Consider the following 21,452-nt stretch of genomic DNA (forward strand, 5'->3'; position numbering starts at 1 on the left):
GTGCTATTTGAGTATTATGATTATTATTATTTATTATTATTAAATAATGTAACAAAGAAGGGCTACGAGCCTAAAACAAATCATTTAATATAAATTTTCTATTTACATAAGAAAATAAACAATAATATAAAACATACGTTTCAACCAGTATCAGGTCATTTTTAATGTTGACAAAAAATAAATATTGTAATATAAAAATTAGAAATTATAAAATTCGTTAACATAATGAATAAATCCTATCTTAAGCTGTTCAACAAATACGTAATCTAGGCCATGTTCAATGTTAGATAAATAAGATTCAACATTGAGAATGACCTGATACTGGTCAAAACGTAAGTTTTATATTATTCCCAAAGGTCGAAACGTATACTTGTGTAGTGTACTATATTGTACATCCATGTAATTTTAATTTTCACATTAAAATCTAGTATTGGCTCATAAAGGCTTATTGAGAGTGTTGTTTGATTTAATCTAGTGAGCGCCTTGAAAGAATATTTTTATTTTTATTTTATATTATTGTTTATTTTCTTATGTAAGTCGAAATTTATATTAAATGATTTATTTTAGGCTCGTAGTCCTCTTTGTTACATTATTTAATTTATTGAGCCTTTTTACTTAATTTTAATTTTTTATTATTATTAATTATTTATTATTGTTTTTCACTACTGAAATTTTTCAACTGTTTCATTTTGATAAAAAATGATAAAAAGAATTGATTAACTTTTTACATCATGGAATTTACTGAAAGATTTAAAGTACACTTTATAATATATTATAAGTAATCTCTAATTGGTAAATAGATGATTCCTTATTATAAAAAGTATTTCTTAAATCTACGATCGATTGAAAGGCAATATGAGAAAGGTGCCGAGTAAACGTATAAGTCTCACAAAATTACCACGCTCGCGGCTGCCGCAAAAACCATATGGATTCTGTTGCGAGGAAAAGGATCAGGATCCTGAGAAACGCTATGATATGCGAAACCCGCCGTTTGCGTCATCCTTGATGAACGTCGTTCTGGGCAGCGGCGGACCCGGAGTGAAATTTCGCGTACAGGACATTGGTCCGCCGCCGTATCCTATTCAACGCAGAATTCTTGAGGCTAAAGGTAGAGCTTATCTGGGACGATGCAAACGATGCCGCAGTCCCCTACGATGGTTCCTAGAGGACGAAATCGCGCTCGCGCGCGAATTCCTCGCCAAGGAGAAACGTGACAATTACAATGCAACTGTCAAAAGGAATTTAATGATCGCTAAACGAAAGGGTGATACTTCAAAATACGAAGCAAATTGATTAAATCTCAATTTTTATCACATATTTTAACAAAGATTGAATTGTTTTTATATAATTTTTTTTATATGATGTATGCATTACCTATCTATTAATGAAATTTTTAAAAAGCAAAAAATGTATTAATTATATTATATATGTATAATTAACATTTTTTACATATATTACATATAATTATTACTGATACCATTTATGTAATTAAATATATACTTAGTGATACTAATTATGTAATTGAAGTATTTTGTATTTGTACATAATTAAAAATCATTAATTAGAGTTCTTTAAATTAATAAAGCCAGAGCACGCAGTCGTAAAAAAAGGAATTTGAAGATTGACTTCTGAAGTAACCAGAATAATTCGAGAAATAATTCATGTACTCTTCGAAGAAAAATCCACTATATACAGCGCTGTAACAAAATATTTTGTTACAAAGATAAAAATAAAAATGAATGATGAAATTTCATGTATTTGTAAATTGCGAATTATATAAATGCGAATAATTATAAAACGCGGCAGAATATCTTGAAATGTTTATTAGAAAAATATATTTTAGTAGAATACAAATACAATTTATACAGCTTTGCTTGTCATCCACTATAATCATAATGTTATACATTAATAAAGAACTGTAGGCAGAAATAAGGGAACTGCAATACATGGCATAGGATACAAAATGAATTCACAATTCACATTTGATTTAGTATTTATGTATACATATAGTTTCATATATATATGAAAAATGTACACAACGTAATAACGACACAAAAAGCAGCTTTTCTTTTTCTTATAATTATGTTTTGGATAATCATTTTACAATTTCTTTATAATGTTTAAAAAAACTTCAAATTGCATACAATCATCACATTTAAACATATTTTATATGCTGCGTAATTATAATGTTGCGAAAATAATTTTTAATTTTATTTTTTTTATAGAATCGTGCATTTGATGGAAAAAAATAATTGCATATATCTTTCACTTCTTAAGAAATGGCATTGAAAATTGCTGTAAATATTTGATTATATATAGTTACCAAACATGTATGTTAAAGGAATAAAACTTTAGTTTGCTTATTGATAAAAAAACCGTTGTATGAATAATATATAATTGTAATTATGTTGTTTGAACAAAGAAAAATTTAGTTATCTCAAATTGAAAGCAAAAAACTGGAAAGATGTTTTAATCAGACGACAATTTAAAAGGATATCATGAACATTAGAAAGAACAGTAACTATTATTCGATATTATAAAAGAGTTAATTAGCATTAAATATAAAAACGTAATTCAATTATCGATTAAGTAAATTAATCTTTGGTTGTATATTTGGTGTGATGTGTATTGTAGTAGCAACATGTAATAAATTTATAAGAAACGCGGCATATTTGTGTCGCTTATAAAAGAGAGAAAAACTAAACTTTTGCTGCTATACGTTATGTACAGCTTTTTATTGTGAAATATGCATTATATACTTATGTAAACGTAATAAGAAAAACGCGGCAAATAAAAATGATTTTTTGGAAAAATTACGTTATACAAGTTCTTATACTGTAAGTTTATATGTACATACATAATGCATATGTACGTATAAATTTGCAATATGTATCCGCTATGTTATAAAATTATACCATCTATTTAGGAATGTTGTCCTCTAAAGAGATATCAAGTACCTCGTCAGTTTCGTTTGTGTCGTCGAGGACTGATTGTACACAGGGATTTACGACAGCGGCTACAATTTTCTCCGAATGTGATGTTTTTGGTGTCAAAGAACATTTCGCTTCTGTTTTGCTTTCATTTAGCTTAGATGACTCGCCTTCAGAAGTACAAAGCATATCCTCTGACTGTTTTTCTGAATGACTATGTTGCACAATTGGCTCAGTCTTAATTATGGGCGATTCCGCTGTACAAGATAATCCCGAGGAAGAATCTGCGTTATTAGTATCTGTGTTCTCAAAATGACTTTCCAAGCCATTGTTTATACTTTCAGGAATGGTTCCGTTTTTTATTGGACTTTGCCTTTGAATCTGTTCGAGATTTATTTGTTCTTTTGGCAAGCACGATACCATTTCTAATCTTGGAGACTCGTTTGCATTAGATTCCATCTTAATACATACTTCTTGTTCCACATTCTGAACTTCACTAGTATGAAGTTGCGTGTCCTGAGGCTGTACTTCAGTTGTTACAGATAAAACTTTGTTCGATTCTAAATCCTCAATATCTCTTCTTGCATTTAATAAATTTGCATCGTCGATTTTCTGTGAGTCTAGATCGCCAGTGGCATTTCTTATCATATTCTCAATTATTTCGTCAACACTAAGTTCTTTTACATTGGAAGATGATGCTGTCGAACATGGTTCGATAGAAGTACTTGCACTAGAAATCGTTTCACTTCTAACCGTGACATCTAAATCCTTCTCTATTTCAACTGCGCTGATAATATCTTTCAATATTGAGGAAGTACATTCAACTACTGTAATTTCAGAACTGTCATCTATGTTCTCTTTGATTTCGCTAAAGCTTGCAATTTGCTGGTCTTCGCATTTCTCATCTATATCAGAGTTAGTCAATCCATTACACGCTATTTCATTAATTTCAAGCTCCTTCATTTGATTTATACATTCCACATCATCCGTTTGATTTGATACTATTTCTTTATTATTTATTAGTTGATGCTCATGTGACATTGTTTCTTGCATTTCTATATTGACAGTATTATTTTCAGTAATATTTTCATCATCTGTTTCGATTATTTCTATAACCTCTGGAATATTTTCGCATTCAGATAAAAGATCAATAACATTTGTTTCGTTTAGGCATAATCGAACGTGCATCGGATCGTCTTCATCGAGAGTTTCAAACTGGAACATCGTGGCTCCTTCGGCGGCGAGTTCTTTAAATTTGTCGCAAGCGTTTTCACTCCATGCAATAATGTCGTTTGGTTTTTCCAGTGCACATCGTTTCGATAAGATGGGAATATTCACGATATCCTCCGGCAGCACTCGCAATTCCTCCGTAACCGCAGAGTTACCGTAATCCATGTATAAGACCTCCGTACCCTCTTTACAATGTGCGACTATCTTTGCTCTGTACCAACAACCGTCCTCGGGATATCGAGCTGCACAGACTGTGCCCACGTCGAGGCTATTCAACGTGAGAAAACTCTCCGCATCTCGTAGACGATCCGACATTACCTCCAATTCGCTTATACTGCTTTCGGCTTGAATCCAGAACTCGTGCGGACTGTTGATGTGACTGACCACCACATTCGGCGAATTCTCTTCACCGAGCGGTGGCAATCTCTCCTCGATAACCGGTGAATTTCGCTCGCACATATTACCAAGAATGTCAGCAACATTTTGGCCGTCCAGGGTTAGTTTCACCAACGACGTTTCTTGGTCTTCCAGAACGTCTAGGAGGAAAATTGTCGCGCCGTCCGCGGCCAGTTTGAAGAATTCTTCACGTGCCTGTTCAGACCATTCCGTGACTTGCGACGGCAATTCTAAACAGCACTTTCGCGACAAAGGCGGTATACTTGCTAGGTCTTCTGGAATGATACGAATTTCGGTGGATATTGCGGAATTTCCGTAATCGATGTATATGACTTGCGTGCCGTTATCGTCATGAGAGACAATGCGCGCTCTGTACCATTGTTCGTCCTCAGGATACTTGGCGACACACAGCAAACCTTCTTTCCTTTCTTCAATCTTCGGGAACATATCGGCGACTATGAATCTATCCGCCATCACTTCTAAATCAGCAACCGATTTTTCTTCCTGAACCCAAAACTCGTTCGGTGAATTAATGTGGCACACAAAGGCTGAGTGCGGATCCAGTTCAAGATCGACTATCTCATTTACGAGTTCCTGCTCGGTATTAATTATGATGGCGTGTTTCTCTTCGACTAACGTCTCGCTAACGCTCTTGTTGTCTATGAACAGTTCTACGCGCTTAGACATAGTATCTGCTACTATCAGAGTCTGAAGACTCTCCACTGATGTTACTATGTTCTTGAATCTCTCGCAAGTCGATTCGCTCCAATCCTCCGTATCTACAGGAATAACATCGAGTCTGCATTTAAATGCGAATGCTTCTAAATTCTTCCAGTCATCCGGTATCTGTCGAATGTTGCTTGCCTTGTTATCTATGATATCGGTATTGCCATAGTCTATGAATCGGACAGTTGTGATGTCTTCATCTGCGTCCAATACTTCTGCGCGGTACCAGAGATCGTCAATAGAGTAAATGGCAACGCACAAAGTGCCTTCTTCTGGTATACCGTCTATCGTCAAAAAATTGGGAACCTCTAGCTGAAGTTGTTCTTGTTTTTCATTAAGAGCTGTAATCTTATCCATATATTGTAACCAGAACTGACTTGGAGAATCCACGTGAGATACACATATGTCGAACCTGCCAGGTGTTGTTTCGTGTATCTGAGATGCTGATTCAAATGTTTGTTCTATTTCTACTAAATTCAACGAATGGAATTTATCGCTGAGTTTTTCTCCGTTTTCAATTAGATCGACGATCCATTTTTTGTGCACGTTGTAAAATGTAGCCATGAAATCTTTATTCATCAAATGAGTTTGTAATATATCTTTCTGTTCAGCCTCAGTGCCAGTAAGAGATACTGATAACGATACATTTATGGCTAATTGGTGGGGTTCATAAAATTGCGGTTCCAAAACCATGAGTGAGTCTAGGGCAACTTCCTCCGAGTTGCCGTAGTCAAAATAATTTACATAGGCCGTCGTTTCGGTAAGATTAATGATTTTTCCTCTGTACCATTGGCCGTCGTCTGAATATTTCGCCGCGCATAATAAATGAATTTCTGGTTTAAGTTTTTGTCCAGAACTAGCATAATATTGTTGAAGATCTTCCGCTAATTTAGTTTCAAGATTCACATCCAAATATCGTTGCAACCAGATGTTAGTAGAATGATCCACATATGATACAGAGACATTGTGAGTTGAACTTAGAATGGGCATTGCACATACAGGTGGTATCTTCTCTTCGGTATTCATTATCCCATTACCGAATAAATCATACAACTTCACGATAAGTCTATACAAACAAAAGATGTTAATACCATTAACAAGAAACTTGTTTGTATATTTATAATTATAGCAAAATTTACAAACCTGCTATTATTGACTTCTTTCACATAAATTAATACTTCTGTGCCTTCAAGTTCTTTCAATTGTTTATCTGCATTGGGCGACGCTGTTACATTTTGTAGAGAGCATTCTAATGCTTGGTTTTGCATGGCTGCGAGCTCTCCAGGTAAAGTCAAAGCCTGGATCATTACATTATCATATTAAAAATAAAAAATTAAAATAATAGAAACTAATAAATATTAAAATTATAAATTTTTTATTATTCATAGTTTACAATTTCTACCAGATTCAATATGTCGTAATCTCATACTGCGACATGATGTATGGTATTAACTCGCTTTGTGGAATTAATACAACTTGTAGTTTTTATAAATATCTGTCTATGAAAACTCACATTATCCAAAATTTCATTGTACGTTCCGGTATCAATGAGCTTTACATCAAACCCGATGGACCGTGTACAGTTAATTACTACAGCTCGTTTCCATGTTCCATTTGTATTGACTAAACAACCCGCGCCAAGACACAATTCGTAGGTTGATAATCGCGGCATCACCTGACATTATCGTAACTTCTCTTTATCAATAAAATTCACTTAAGTTCATGCGATCGATCGTTAGGTTGAGAAGATATAAGCTATTTCAATGTTAAATTAATGTTACTTTAGGAAATTTGAATTATTATGATGACAAATTTTCAAGGATATTATGTTACGATTAATTTTTAATGATGTAGCTGTTAATACCATACATCGTGCAATGATATTCGAGACATTTTATTTTACGGGATTGGAATTAAATATTATTAAAATCTTAGAAAGGTACGATTCGATTCATAAATATCGGGCTGTCATAAATTGTTACATGATTAATCAGATTCATGGTGTTAGTCATTTTTTGTATATTAACAAAATATTAAATTTTTATATACATGAAATATTTTCTTTTCCGTCACCATAATAAATTACATTTAAAAATCATAAAGTTCAAGAAATAATTTCAAATTTGTTCAATCGTTTAGAAAATTGAAAAAAATTGTTAAATAAATTTTGCTCATTACTAAATAATGACAAATACCATAACTTGTTATTTTAAGACAAGCCGTTAGTTCATGTATGTTAAAAAATGGAAAGATACTTTTCTAATTTTCTATATTTTATGATATTATAAAAAAGAGATATATTATATGTACGACGGAATATGATTCGCGGCTGAAATACATTTGTACTAATACCTTTGTATCTTTATCAGCCATATATTGATCAACAATGTTTTCACATTTTATGGCAGATGGAAGTTGAACATAAAACTGTGTTATGCTTTCTACATTAGAAATTTTCATTTTGAGAGTTTGATCACCCAAGAGACTTATGTCCACTCTTTCTACATCATTGAGCTCTTTTTCTTTTATGTCAGATGTTTCTGCAATTAAAAAATATAAAAAATATAATCTTTTATATAATGTGTGTGTGTGTGTGTGTAACATTTATTATAAAATATAATCTTTTATATAATATAACATTTATTATGAAATACCAACTCTTATAATGTAATATAATGTGCATTAAAATATAAATGGATTTTAAAATAATTCTTACCACTAACTACTTCAATTGAAGTTTTTGTAGAGGCAGCAAGATTTTGTTGTACTAACATACTACCCACATCTTGTCCATTACGATTTAATGAAATTACATATAGATCATCATTAAAACTATGGAATGTGCATTCATATTTATCGGCATTAAAGCATGTATCGAGCGCGTTATTATCCACTCCGGACCAATTCGAATTATTATTAGGTCCAATATCTCTTAAGGAACAAAGCACTGCTAATTTGGGCAGCTGCATGAATTTCTTCTGAACAGGATAAATATTACGTCGGTCTATGCTTGCGCAATTTCCAAAATCTATATACCGAACTATGTATGCATCCATTAGAGTATCAATATTCACAACTTCCGCTCGGTAAAAAGCTTTATCTTCAGAAAATATAGCTATGACTGCTGAAAAGAACCAATCTAAAAAAAGCAACAGTTCTACTTTTATTTATTCGATTACAGTACTGCTTTTCATAAATATATATGAATTTGTTCTTAGAATAAAAATAGTAAAAATCTAATGAAGTAGACTAAATATATGTATAAGAAGTAATTACAGTAATTACCTCCAATTTATGTGTTACAGATTTACTATTATTAGCATAGGTTTTTTGAATCTCGCTCATTATTGTTTTAAATTCTGTCTCTTTAGATAATAGTTGACAATAAAACTTATTAGGATTAATAAACCATGTCACGACTATATCATGTTTAGATTCGGGCTCGTATAAAGTTGTTTGCCATTTTGAGTCAGAAGCAGCATACTCTGTAACTATTCTGTTTTCTGTCACAGTATTAAATGTTTTTTTATTTGTTGCAGCTTGTTTCGCTTTTGTCAAATCTGCGATTGTGCAAAACTCTTCATTTGTACAATTAATCGGTACATCATCAACAACTTCATGTAACAATACTTTATATATTTCGTTTTCTTCAGAAACAAATTCCGCCTGTAAAGATTTCCCTTCAGTCTTCTCCAAGAAAATCGCATGTTGCTCTTCCTTATTGCCCGCATTTGTTAATCCGAGCAGTTTACAATGTACTGCTTGCATTGGTAGTTTTAGGAATTCTTCTAAAATGACTTTAATATTCATAAAGTCGACTGATTCGGTATTTCCATAGTCAACAAATTCCACTTTCGCGCTACTCTCTTCTACAGATTTGATTACAGCTCTGTACCATTTAAGATCCTCTGAGTATTGAGCAATACAATATGTACCACTTTGTATTTCAGAAGCTTGCATTGTATCTCCACCATTCTCATAAGTTGCAGCAATATGTTCCATAACAGAATTTAATTCTAAACAATCAGGATTTAATTGAACAAAAAAGTCCGACGGATTATTAAGAAATACAAGTTCGCAATTCTTCACGGAACCAAGAGTAATATCAATTTTCATGAGTTGAGATTTTTTGCTAGCAGTAATATTGTCCTGTATCCCGTTGTTTGCGTCATTTGTTTCCCATGATTCACACTCAGTTGTCTATAAATAATATAAATGCGCATGTGATATTTTATAAAATATTGAAAGCTATCAAACATAATTTCATAATATTTTATTTTATAATTTAATTATAATTTTTTTCTACCTGATTGTACGTAACGTCGCTTGTATTATCTTCTTTCCTGAGTTTATTATTGCTGTCATAGTCACCTATATTCAATAAAATATATCGTAAAATCACATTTTTATATTATACATTAAACATCAAATACATAATAACAATAATTATAATAGGATAAATGGCACAATTAATTGCGCCGTTTATCGTTGCTGACTCTAATTTATTTTTATTTTTATATTTGATCAAATACATATTTATAAAAATTAAATACCATTAAATTTATCGTTCCTATAATTAGCCTTATAAGATGGCTTTTTGTCATTCCAATTTGAAGTTTGCCATCTGCCCGATGATCCACCATTGCGGTTTCCCCCTCGGTTATCATTAAAATCATTACGTTTAAAACCACCTTTCCCTCGTCTATCATTATCTTTGGACGAAGTATCTGAATCTTTATCGCTATTTTTATCAGAATTGTAACGGTTGTATCTCCTTTCATTGCCAGAAAATTTATTAATATTATCGCGAGGGGTTCCTCTATTAAATGAACCTCTGTTAAATGAATTTCCATCACCCTCGTCGTATTTGTTATATGATTTATCTCTATCAAATCTATTGTTTGTTGGTTTATCTCTATCAAATCTATTGTTTGTTGGTTTATCTCTAATAAATCGATCGTTTTGTGAACTGTCACGATAGGAATAAGTGCCGCTTCTCTCATGTCGATTATCATATTGTTTTTCTTGAGATGATTCATCTCTCCAATTACTTGATTTATTATCTTGGAAAGACTTAGCGTTTTGGTTACGATTCCAAGAATCCATGTTACTTCTTTTATTATATTTATCTTTATCTTCACTGTAAAGAAATATAGCTGTATTAAAATAATTTTATTTAAACACAACGTTAATGAAAAAACAAAAATTATCAATATTATATTGAATATGTACTTATAAAGAGAATTAACCACACAAAAGTCATTAAAAATTAAAGCAAAAAAAATTTAACGTAATATCAAAATTATACGAAACAGATTGTACCATAAAATGCTAATATTTTTCAATAGAAGTATATAAATATTTTATAGAGCTTAAACATAATCTTTAAATACACATAATAATAAACATAATAATAAACAATAATAAACGTAATAATATTAAACATAATTTATATTATAATAAAATATATATATGTTACACATTTTCCTAGATTTTCATATGACTTGCATATAATAAATATATTATATCAATTCGTGAAAAGAAATGTTTGCTTTAATTTTAATATCAATATCTATTGAATTTTAATATCGATATCGTTTCAAATTAAGGATTATGATTTATAACCTTTGAAATTCATTCTTTACAGGATGTTGAACTTCTTCAGTTCGCGAGCTTGTAGAATTTTCGGTTTTATCGCAGAATAGATTGTTTAATAATTGAGGATGAACGCTCCTCATTGTATCAAATTCGAATAAATCAACTAATAGGCCATTGGGTTGTGCAGCAACTACTTTCATGTAAAAACGTTTTTCGAGTGTTAATCTTTCGAAATGATTGGAGACTTCTTGATCTAACGAAAGCACCTCATAACCATTTAACGCGCACTGTATAGCTTGTGCAGGCAATTTTGTTACTAAATCATCATGAATTACACGAAGAGATATTACAGGTAATACCTCTTCGTTTCCATAATCAACATATACTACTTTGACTTTGTCTCCAACAATGCCAAGAATTTGTGCACGATACCTAAAACAAAAAAGGTATACGAGGATCATTATCAATTCAGAGAATAATAATAGAGAACATTGTGCCATTTCAAAACATACCATTGTGAATCATATAGAGCCGCACAGGGTTGTCCTGCTTTCAGTTGTGCTATATTTAAAGTAGACGCGGTTTTAGCATATTGCGTCAGGCCAGCCATTATTGACTCGAGAGACTTTACTCCACTGTCAAGTTGCACAAAGAATTTTTTACATGACTCTACGTAAGAAACGTACACAACTTCCTGGAAATCTTTTGCTAATCGTCTTAATTGTGGATACGAATATGTTATTGGCATCATTGCAGCAGGTTCTGGAAATGCTTTCTTCAGTAGGTCCTTCACATTAACACCATTGTCATACAAGTCGCCATACTGAATCAACGGTGGTCCTTCTGGTGGACGGACAAATAGAACAAGTAATCTTCTGTATACTAGTTCCTTAAAATACATTTTCATGTCCTGTGTGATAATTAATTCTTTTAAGCCGCTTAAGGTAAATCGAATAGAGAGCACCTTGGGATTAATATATTCAGGTGGCAATTGAAAAATATCTGTATACGGCAAAACTTCTGTATGGCCAAAATCGACGTAATAGAGTTTGCATTTATGCTCCATAACAGACATTACAACCGCCCGACATAGTACTCTGTCTCCTCCAGGATCCTTGTAACGTCCCAAGCAAACTGATCCCGGTAATGGTGGTTCTTGCAATGGTTTTTTCGGGTGACTGTTTATTTCAGTCATAAGACAAGTCAGTACATCTCTCGCACTTTCAACTTGTATGGAAAATTTTTGTGGGCCGTCTTCTACGTGCGATATGAATACGTCATGACGTGAGCCCACATCTAATACTCGTGATTTAAACACGAGCGCTTCTTGAATGGGTGGTGGTGGCGGATGATGCAGTATCGGTTGAGAAATATGTTTAGGTTGATTTACATTAGGAGAAAAAGTCTTATGGTACATCCCTTGTACATTGGCATTATGATTTGGATTTTGCATTATTGGCATAGCTGCAAAGTTATTCACATTGCCCTTATTTTGTTGTTGATATGGTATTTGTTGAAGCAATCGAGGTTGCGGCGAATGTTTTGGTCTAAATAATGAAAAATGAAAAATTATTTAATATAGTACAAAAAGAAAGTAATCTTTTATCTTCTGTTGGCCATGTGGAATTTTGCATCTTACATCAGCAACTTGAGTTTTTGGGTGTTAATCATAGTCGGTTCTTGTATTTAAAACCATCTTAAGATATCATAAGGCAATTAGAGTCACACACATATTAGCATCTTAAGACACACACATTACTTGAAACTGTCTGAAGTGAAATTTAGGACAATAAGAATAAATCAGAGAATGATTTCTGTTTTCAGTCAAAGTAGATCTTAGTATTTGCAAATTTGCATATAAATATTTTCAAGCATTAAGATTCGATTCGATTGAAAATAGAAATCTTTTCTTTATTTAATTAAATTTATGTACCAGAATTCATAGTCAATCGACTGTACCTTCGAAATTCAACTTGACTGGCAGAAGATTAAAAATATATCTTATTAAACCTAAAAAAATAATTATAAAAAATTATACCTAAACATGTCTTGCAAAGTGGCTGGTAGAGCCATACGTTCCCTAACCAACAACCCGCTGAAATCTTCATTGTTATACCACAGTTTAATCAGGTAATGATTATTCATCATCTGAACCAATGCTCTGTATTCATTATAACATAGAGTCTTTTTAATCGACTCAATCGTTCTATTTTCCCAAATGCCATTTATAGGCAATACATTAAGCAACGTAAATTCAGTTGCCATCGCTGGATAAGCTTGTAGAGGTTCTGCTCCACGTATGTTGTCCAACAGATGGATTTCGTTCAATGATAAAGCTTCCATGTTGCCATAATCAATAAACTGTACGACAATCATGCTATCGGGACGTACACTGATTATTTTTGCTCGATAGTAACCTTCGGTCTGAAATCTAGCACAGCATAACGATCCAACCATCAACCTATTAGCTTTAGATGGACAGCCATATCCTTGATTAAATTGTTCTATCAGAGGATATATATACTGCTCAATGGCAGTGGCTGCCTGTTTGTCCACCTGGGCCCATATCTTCAGATATAGGTCATCAGGTTCCACATGAGTGACAAAAACGACGAGTTCAGAGGTCGATTGCTGGCTCATGTTGGATCGCTCTGGCAACATTTTTTTTAGGTCGAATAATTTCTTATTCGTGTCAGTCTTCTGGGTTGTACTTCTTGCTTCTGTTTGGAGATTCCTGCAATATTGGTATACATATAGTTAGTCCACAACAAACAAGACTATCTCTCCTTCATTCGCAATGCAGAGGGACGAATGTTTTGATATCGCGTGTATTAAATTACGTCTCGTGCTGATTATGCAGGCGCAATCTGCATGAATCTACACGGCCAAAAGACCATGCAAAAGACAACGTGGTAACCGAGTATTCTCGTTTCAATTCGAACTGACAAATCTCGAATCATCGGCAACTCGACGCGATTTCGCTGTTCGTCGTTTCTAGCCTGTAACATTTCAACGTTACCTATCACGTTTCATATCTTCCAAATGAAATTCGTGAGCACGTTCCGCTTCATTCAGCCTCTCTTTCTTTCCCTCTTCTACCCGCTTTCGCTGCCGAAAGCTGGGCGATACAATTGCCGAAATAATCGTGCCCTTGCTATCGACCCTTTTAGCGAACGAACGAAGAAAGTGGTGTTTACAACGCACACTCCAAACGACAATGCGAATACGTAACTTCTAACAAGAGAAAAAAAAATTCGCAAACGAACGGAACACGAGTACTCGGATGTTGTACAGTTACCTGAAATTCAATGTAGCTTTCGCATCGCTCTTTTTCAATCTATCTCATCACTAATGATATAAATCCGTTATTCCAAGCTACGCAAACGCGCTCTTCGAAAAACTAACTACTTTTGGCGCTTATCCTTTGTTTTAATGTGGATAATCTACGAATGGATTTTTCTTACGTCATCGGAAGTGTCAAGAGGGCGCTAAATTCAAACGGTTCGAACAATCAATGGCTACGATCCACTTGACGCTACAAACGCTTCGAAGCATTCATTGATTAGTCAATTCGTAAAATTTTTTGTTCCGATTGGTCGCTCAAACGCTTCGAAGCGTTTGTAGCGTCAAGTAGACCGCAGCCATAATCGAATATATATAATAATCATATATATATATAATATATTTAAAAATATATATATGAATTATTGAAGATACATTCGATTTTTCGTAAATAAATTCGTAGATAAAAAACATTGAAGATTACTGTTTACAATATAAACTTCCGTAATTATTGCAATTTGTTAATATCGTTCTTTTTCTCTCTCTTTCTGTGCGAGTTATTTTAAATATAATTACTCACACAGGACGATATTAACAAATTGCAATAATTATGGAAGTTTACAATATAAGCGATATTAAAATATTGAAAAACAGTAGCGTAGAAAAAGAAGGTAAACTGAGATAAACTCAACAAATCTAGTGTTTTAAAAAAAAGATTTTATTATTTTGCTTTTATTATCTTGCTTTTAATCTTTTTCTTTTATTATCTTGCTTTTAATCTTTTTCTTTTATTATCTTGCTTTTAATCTTTTTCTTTTATTATCTTGCTTTTCAAGAATTTTCCTTGAGGAATATTTATATATATATATATAATATATGAGATATTTTAATCTATTTACAAACATATCTTGCATACATTAAATTAATAAGTATTCTTATGGGATTTAAAAAAATTTTTTGTTTTACTTGGAGAATAAGCTACAAATTGCCGAGAAAAATGCATTTTTTATTTCTATGTGCATTACAAGAGAAGAAGATAATTTGATATTTCTAAACATTGAAGATTACAGATTTTATTCAAAACTAGTGATTATCAATTAGCGAGTACTGCACTCGAATTTTTTAATAAATACATATTTTCTTATAATATTCTCTTTTTATGCGCCTTTCTAAGGCATGAACACATTTTTATTATAGAAACTTTAATATATCTATATTTTAGAATAGCTATAGTATATTTATTTTATTTTATAGGACTAATTGTTGTCACAGCAATAAATTTATATTGCTGCTATCCGACACAGTAATTCTCAAAGTTAGACTTTTAAGTACATCATTCATCAACAAGTAATTATTTTGTTAATTGTAAATCCGCACTTCGCAAACTCTTACTATTTTCAATGACAACTTAATTGATACTTTTCTTGTCTTATTATAATTGTAATTAAACAGTTTTTAAGAGCAGGGAGAGAAGAGCGTACTTACTGAATAAAGATAGCTATCTAATTCGAAATACTTAATTGTAGATATATCAATTTCCATACGTAATTGAGCAATGTAATTTGCTAGATCAATAAAGTTTAAATATTGATACACTTCTAGCAAATATGAAGTGTGTGTGTGTGTGTGTGTGTGTGTGTGTAGAATACTATCTTATTGAGCTGAATAGCAATACGAAAAGTATGGAAATAAATTGGATATCCTGAAATAAGATTACGACGAACTTTGATAAATATAAATTCGATGTTTGTAACTATGAAAGAGTGGCATGATCCGAAATCGATGCGTCTTCCGTATCTTCTTCGAATTCGTTATCGCTGTTTAAGGACAGATGCTCTCTTAAAACTAGAGAGCGCATTTGTTCTAGGACTTGATGCAAGGAGTCCGACCTCTGATCTATTCTATCATTTAAAGGCGTAGCGTCACCACTTGCTGTCCCACCTGCAGGTGTCTGTGGCGTATTACTAGGTGGTATAGGAGTATTTGTACCGTCTCCTGTACCTGTAAATACAATATTCTTTATATTTGACCAAAGATATTCTTATAAACAATTTTAGGAGCTTTTCAGCGAGAGACACAGATGACATAGTATATCATAATAAAAATTAGAGACCTTATAATAAAGTCTGGCTAGAGTTTGAGCGATTTTGTCAAAATCTTACGATAGAAAAGTACATATGCTGTCTTACTCTAAATTATATTATTTGAATCTGCAGTCTTCATTCAAATTATAGAATAAGGCATAAGTTAGTGCAAAGTATATGCATATAGAAGGAAATGGTATATACATCTTCCTTTCTCGTAGGATTTTGACAAAATCGTTCGTGGTCAATCAGACTAGAAATTGAGATTGAGATTGAAAGTTCAACTCGATATTGATTTTCTTTCTTCTGATTAGTTAAATTTCAATCCAATCTCAATCTCTAATTTAATACAGGCTTTATAATGTGTCATCTGAGTCTCTTACTGAAAAGCATTCTTTATTATTCCGCTTATTGCAATCTTACCCATACTATCACTTGCAGGACTAGCTGGTCGCTCTGCGCCCCTTATTTCTCTCACAATCTCTTCGTCCTGCACGTTGAGTCGTAATCCAGCGACTCCTTTTCTTGGAACGTTATACAGATCTCTTTTGATTCTCCTTCGTCTAGAAGGATCATTTCTACGTAACTGGAGCATCGAACCAAAGTCGGCAATGTAAAGAAATCCTGCAATCAATAACTCGCAGGTCCTTTTACCCTGTTTATATGCCGTTTCTAATTCGATACTTGTACGCTGATCATACTGCCACCAACCTGTAAAAATTTACTTAAAAGCCATTTGTTCCATGTTACAATAAGAAAGAGAATAAATAGATCATGCGTCATTGCCAGTAAATTAACAGACATGTAAAAAACTGCAGTTGGGAAAATATAAAAAGAAACATATTTTTAGAATATGGTTTTATTGAAAAGAAATATATTTCTTTTATATTAAGAGCGTCTTAGTTATATTATTATTAGCATTAACTCTTTTAATTATTAAAACTTGTCAATACTTCATATACTAGCATATATACATAATTCTTGCGCACACATTCCATTTTTATTTCTAATATTGTTTTTACTTATGCAATGCTTCATTGAATGGGCGTAAGCAGAATTTCAGTCGGGGGAGGGGGCGTACAAAATTTCACACCAAATTTATTAAAATATACCTATGTTATGGTTAACGTTCGAAGACTTCAATAAACTTTGTTAATATTTCTTCTTTCAGTTTCTTTCTTTTCGCGAGCCAGCTTCAGTGAAGCTATTAAAGAATCTAAATAAGAAATTATCAGTGATTTTTTCTTATGGCGAATTGGGCGCACTAGTGCGCATTGGTGCACATTAAAGCCGTTATACATTGAGTTTGAGTTGAAATTTAATTTGAGTGTTAAAAGGAAAAGCAAATATTTCGAATTATAAAATACATATATATTTTACCTAATATTATCTAAAATTACGGCACAATAAAGTGTATCGAGTATTTCACGACTTAACCAGTTTTTATGTTTATTTATAAACACATCTTTATATTAACTTGTGTACAACGGCTTTAATGTGCATCAGTGCGCACTGAGTGCGTCCAATCGAATTCGCTATTAGTTTCTTACTAAATTTAAATGTATAAGTCAATCATATTAAAAATAAAGAATTTTATAACAGTTGTAAAATTGTTTTTTTGGCTGAACGCAGCTAATAATTTTTATAATTTATTTCTTGCTAAAATTTAAGGGAGCCAGTGCCCCCTCCCGCCTACATATGTACGTGCTTTATTGTGTATAATATAGAATATAATCTTAATACAATATTGTATATATAAACATAGTTCAATATGCTGTAAAATAAGGGCTTGAAATTGGATAGCAAATAAATCATATATTTTATGTTATAAGTGTTATCGTACACCCGAGACACCCTTGCATGGAGCATCTTTTCTATCACGTTTGATATTACGTTTATAACGTGGGTTGTACTTTCTATATTGATACTTGTTTACAAAGTCAATTACATAAAGCATGCCACAGATCAAAAGTTCGCATTGCGCGTCCCCTAGTTTGTAAATAGTCTCCAGATCATTGCTTGTCCTCGGATCATATTTCCACCAACCTAAGAAGGGGTAGGATATCAAATTTTGTGCGCCCATGTATAAATGCTTTAAAAGAATTTGCAAACTAGAGAAATTTATACAAAATATAACAATAAATGAGATATTTATAAGAATTTCCCATCAAAAGACAACACAATTGCAGATTTTAAATGCTGACCAACTTCAATTTAATGTAATCTTTAATTAAATTAATATTTTACCATTTCGGCCTTCGTAAAACCATTGGTATTCTTCCTCGGGATGTTCCGACTCCTTCTGAGGCTCTTCTACTTCCACCAACTGAGGTCTCTCAAGAAAATCCGGCGGGATCTCTTGACGACACATTGGACATCGTTTACTCTGATTAGCGACACCCTTCACACACAAATAGCAGTATATATGACTGCAGGGTAATCGCGCTGGATGAATGCAAGGCTGCAGACATACTGCGCATTCTGGTACGACAGTGGGACCTAACAAAGCAACACATAGATCAATATGTATATAAAAATAAGATTAAAGTATTGAAATTTCTTATTAATTAACAAGTTAAAAGATTCAATGCAGTTATTATTTATAATATTATATAAAAAATAAGAAATCAATTATAGCTTATCATAGGCTATTTCATTTGCTGTTCACAGTGCTTCAGGAATTATTTTATCTTTATTGTTTATCAATTGTTAAATAACAAAGATAAAAACAAGGACAACTGATGACTCATAAGCACTGTGAGTGTCAAATGGAATACACTTACAGTGAATTATTTCATCTTTATTTAACATTGATAACATTAAGGATGTAATGACCTAAAGGAACTATTTTTATAGCTGAACTAGTGTACACTTTTTATATTTAAAATGAAATAGATACATGTTTGAAATTTGGCAAAAACAAGAAGATTCTAATGCAGTTCACTGCAACAATAAAAAACAACCTATTGTGATAAACTATATCATCTGCCTTTTGCTAGAATCAATAAAGTACTATGTAAGAAAAATATAAGAATGGTATTCATGGGCTGATATTCATAGTCAAATCTTATATTTAAGACTGCCTTAAGTACAGTCTTAAAATATATCATCTCATGAACCAATCAGAGGGACCAACCATATTAGCATCTTAGACACTACTTAAGATGATCTTAAAATAAGAATCGACTGTAAATATCGGCCGTCTGTTATTATTTCAAGACCATCGTAAGTGATGTATTAAGATGCTAATATAGCCTTCTGATTGATTCATGACATCTTAAAACTGTACTTAAAACAGTCTTGAATATAAGAATCAGTTATAAATATCGACCTAAAACATGATTACTTCCTATACATACTTTTTATATTATAATAATATAATATATAACACTATTAGTTTACATTAATGTTATGTATTGTACATAATGCGATTGCTATTATAATATATAAACAGTAGTCGTGTAGATCTTCCTTATTTAAAATTACATAATATATTATTACATAGCATATCACGGAATATAGTTTCTCGGATAATCGGGATGATAACGCAATGATTCATGTTAGTGTATAACACAAGTACGTACCTTCCTTTTCCTCGGAATCCTTGTCCTTTTCTTTAATACCTCCGCCAGATTTCTCCGGCACGTCGAGTTTCGCTTGTGCCATGACAGAATAGATCACACAATCTGACCCGATGAGGTCAGATTCATCGATGTATCCAATTCCTTGTCTAGTTTGTAAACAGCAGCACGCGTCTTGTCAATACTCACGAAGGTCAGCCATGTTGCTTATTATGACGTAACCGGGACTCTCAATAGTCTCAATTGTTCTCAACCTCGCGATGCGACTTGCGTGCGGCCTGAAGTTGCCGTTCCTATCATTTACGTAGCATTTGAAATGTGTGCTTCGAGATTGCGATTCTCGCAATCGCGATGTTCAAGTCGTGACGATCGGTCGGACGCGCGCGGTGATGATCGATGTTCGTGTAGTGTAATTTTCTGACAAATAATTCCGTTGGCGATAATTTCACGTGCGATCTACTCATCTTTTAACGATTCGGAAATGCAGTACGTAAGTAGTCAGCGTCAATATTTATCAGTTATCGATACACTGATCGTTTTCGAGCTCCGCAATTTTTTATTCAGAGCTCCGATCCGACGCGACTCTGGTAAAAAAATGTTGCTGAAATTATTCCACGTTTTGAAAAACTTTTCAACAAAATTTCAGTACTTTAAAAAAATTTCAGTTTAATTCCAGCGATTTTTAGCTGAAAAATTCATTTTCGACAAAATTTCAGAAAAATTTCAGCAAAATTTTCAGAGAAATTTCGGTTGGATTTTAGTGATTTTTCAGTATGTTGCATGAAAAATTCACTTTCAGTGAAGTTTTAGCAAATTTTCAGCAATTTCGCTGAAATGTTCCAAAACGTGGAATAATTTCAGCGAAACTTTTTCACCAGGGAAAACGTTCCGAGGAAAAAGATATACAGGGTGTTTCCAAATTAAATCGCAAAACTTCGGGAGCGTGTAGAGGAGTAAAAAACTAAGAAAAAAAGTCCTATAGACATATGCTCGTATTTCAGAAAAATTTCAGCAAAATTTTCAGAGAAATTTCGGTTGGATTTTAGTGATTTTTCAGTATGTTGCATGAAAAATTCACTTTCAGTGAAGTTTTAGCAAATTTTCAGCAATTTCGCTGAAATGTTCCAAAACGTGGAATAATTTCAGCGAAACTTTTTCACCAGGGAAAACGTTCCGAGGAAAAAGATATATGTATATATATATATAGCGTCGTGCTCCAGATATCATATAATACATATATGTATATATATAGTTACAATTCTTGCATGTAATTTTATTTTGAACAATTTTTATTCTTTTTGCTTTATAATGCTGACAAAAATTTAAATTTAACGGTGAAATTACTTTGTATTTTTTTTATTGTTGCATAAAAATGATATTCGGGTTTTTTTTAGGTTGACGGAAATATGAGTCAAGAAGGAACAAAAAGGAATTAATTTCGGGGATTGTTTATAAATCTTTTCTTGCTTCGCAGTCATTCGGTCGAACATATACTGAAGCAAAATGGCGGATGAAGTGACCGCAACGCTGGTATGTAAGTTTATTAATTGGTGGAAATGAGAGATAAAAGTTCTCTAGAAATTGTTTATTCACATGACTGATTATTAAATACTGCGCTCCATTGC

General features: G+C 32.6%; 3 protein-coding genes across 3 annotated transcripts; 1 reads left to right on the plus strand and 2 right to left on the minus strand.

Moving 5' to 3' along the window:
• The first annotated feature begins 724 nt into the window (after positions 1–724).
• LOC108723766 (uncharacterized) lies at positions 725–1,718 on the plus strand. Its single transcript, XM_018449716.1, has 2 exons — positions 725–1,264; positions 1,586–1,718. The coding sequence occupies exons 1-2, from the start codon at positions 856–858 to the stop codon at positions 1,630–1,632; spliced, it is 456 nt and encodes a 151-aa protein (XP_018305218.1). The 5' UTR covers positions 725–855; the 3' UTR covers positions 1,633–1,718.
• An 856-nt stretch (positions 1,719–2,574) lies between these two features.
• LOC108723816 (maternal protein tudor) lies at positions 2,575–14,142 on the minus strand. Its single transcript, XM_018449816.1, has 12 exons — positions 13,900–14,142; positions 12,919–13,614; positions 11,393–12,427; positions 10,908–11,312; positions 9,836–10,422; positions 9,589–9,653; positions 8,567–9,482; positions 7,999–8,415; positions 7,635–7,822; positions 6,796–6,957; positions 6,426–6,580; positions 2,575–6,348 (listed from the first exon to the last, which is right to left on the minus strand). The coding sequence occupies exons 1-12, from the start codon at positions 13,911–13,913 to the stop codon at positions 2,919–2,921; spliced, it is 8,070 nt and encodes a 2,689-aa protein (XP_018305318.1). The 5' UTR covers positions 13,914–14,142; the 3' UTR covers positions 2,575–2,918.
• Positions 14,143–15,465: 1,323 nt separating this feature from the next.
• Positions 15,466–20,093, minus strand: Rnf146 (Ring finger protein 146). Its single transcript, XM_018449663.1, has 4 exons — positions 19,831–20,093; positions 18,494–18,745; positions 16,670–16,957; positions 15,466–16,163 (listed from the first exon to the last, which is right to left on the minus strand). Exons 1-4 carry the CDS (start codon positions 19,910–19,912, stop codon positions 15,916–15,918), a joined length of 870 nt encoding a protein of 289 aa, XP_018305165.1. The 5' UTR covers positions 19,913–20,093; the 3' UTR covers positions 15,466–15,915.
• Between the last annotated feature and the right edge of the window lie 1,359 nt (positions 20,094–21,452).

Source organism: Mycetomoellerius zeteki, unplaced genomic scaffold, assembly GCF_001594055.1.
Source record: "Mycetomoellerius zeteki isolate Tzet28-1 unplaced genomic scaffold, Tzet1.0 scaffold25, whole genome shotgun sequence".
NCBI classification, from domain to species: Eukaryota; Metazoa; Arthropoda; class Insecta; order Hymenoptera; family Formicidae; genus Mycetomoellerius; species Mycetomoellerius zeteki.

Coding starts and splice junctions, on each gene's coding strand:
- LOC108723766 (XM_018449716.1), top strand. CDS start 856: ATGAGAAAGGTGCCGAGTAAACGTATAAGTCTCACAAAATTACCACGC. Junction 1,265..1,585: donor AATGATCGCTAAACGAAAGG/GTGATACTTCAA, acceptor AAATTAATAAAG/CCAGAGCACGCAGTCGTAAA.
- LOC108723816 (XM_018449816.1), bottom strand. Junction 9,654..9,835: donor TAGGAACGATAAATTTAATG/GTATTTAATTTT, acceptor TATTGAATATAG/GTGACTATGACAGCAATAAT. Junction 6,349..6,425: donor AAAGAAGTCAATAATAGCAG/GTTTGTAAATTT, acceptor TTGTTTGTATAG/ACTTATCGTGAAGTTGTATG.
- Rnf146 (XM_018449663.1), bottom strand. CDS start 19,912: ATGGCACAAGCGAAACTCGACGTGCCGGAGAAATCTGGCGGAGGTATT. Junction 18,746..19,830: donor GGATTCCGAGGAAAAGGAAG/GTACGTACTTGT, acceptor TTGCTTTGTTAG/GTCCCACTGTCGTACCAGAA. Junction 16,958..18,493: donor GTTTTACGAAGGCCGAAATG/GTAAAATATTAA, acceptor AAATTTTTACAG/GTTGGTGGCAGTATGATCAG.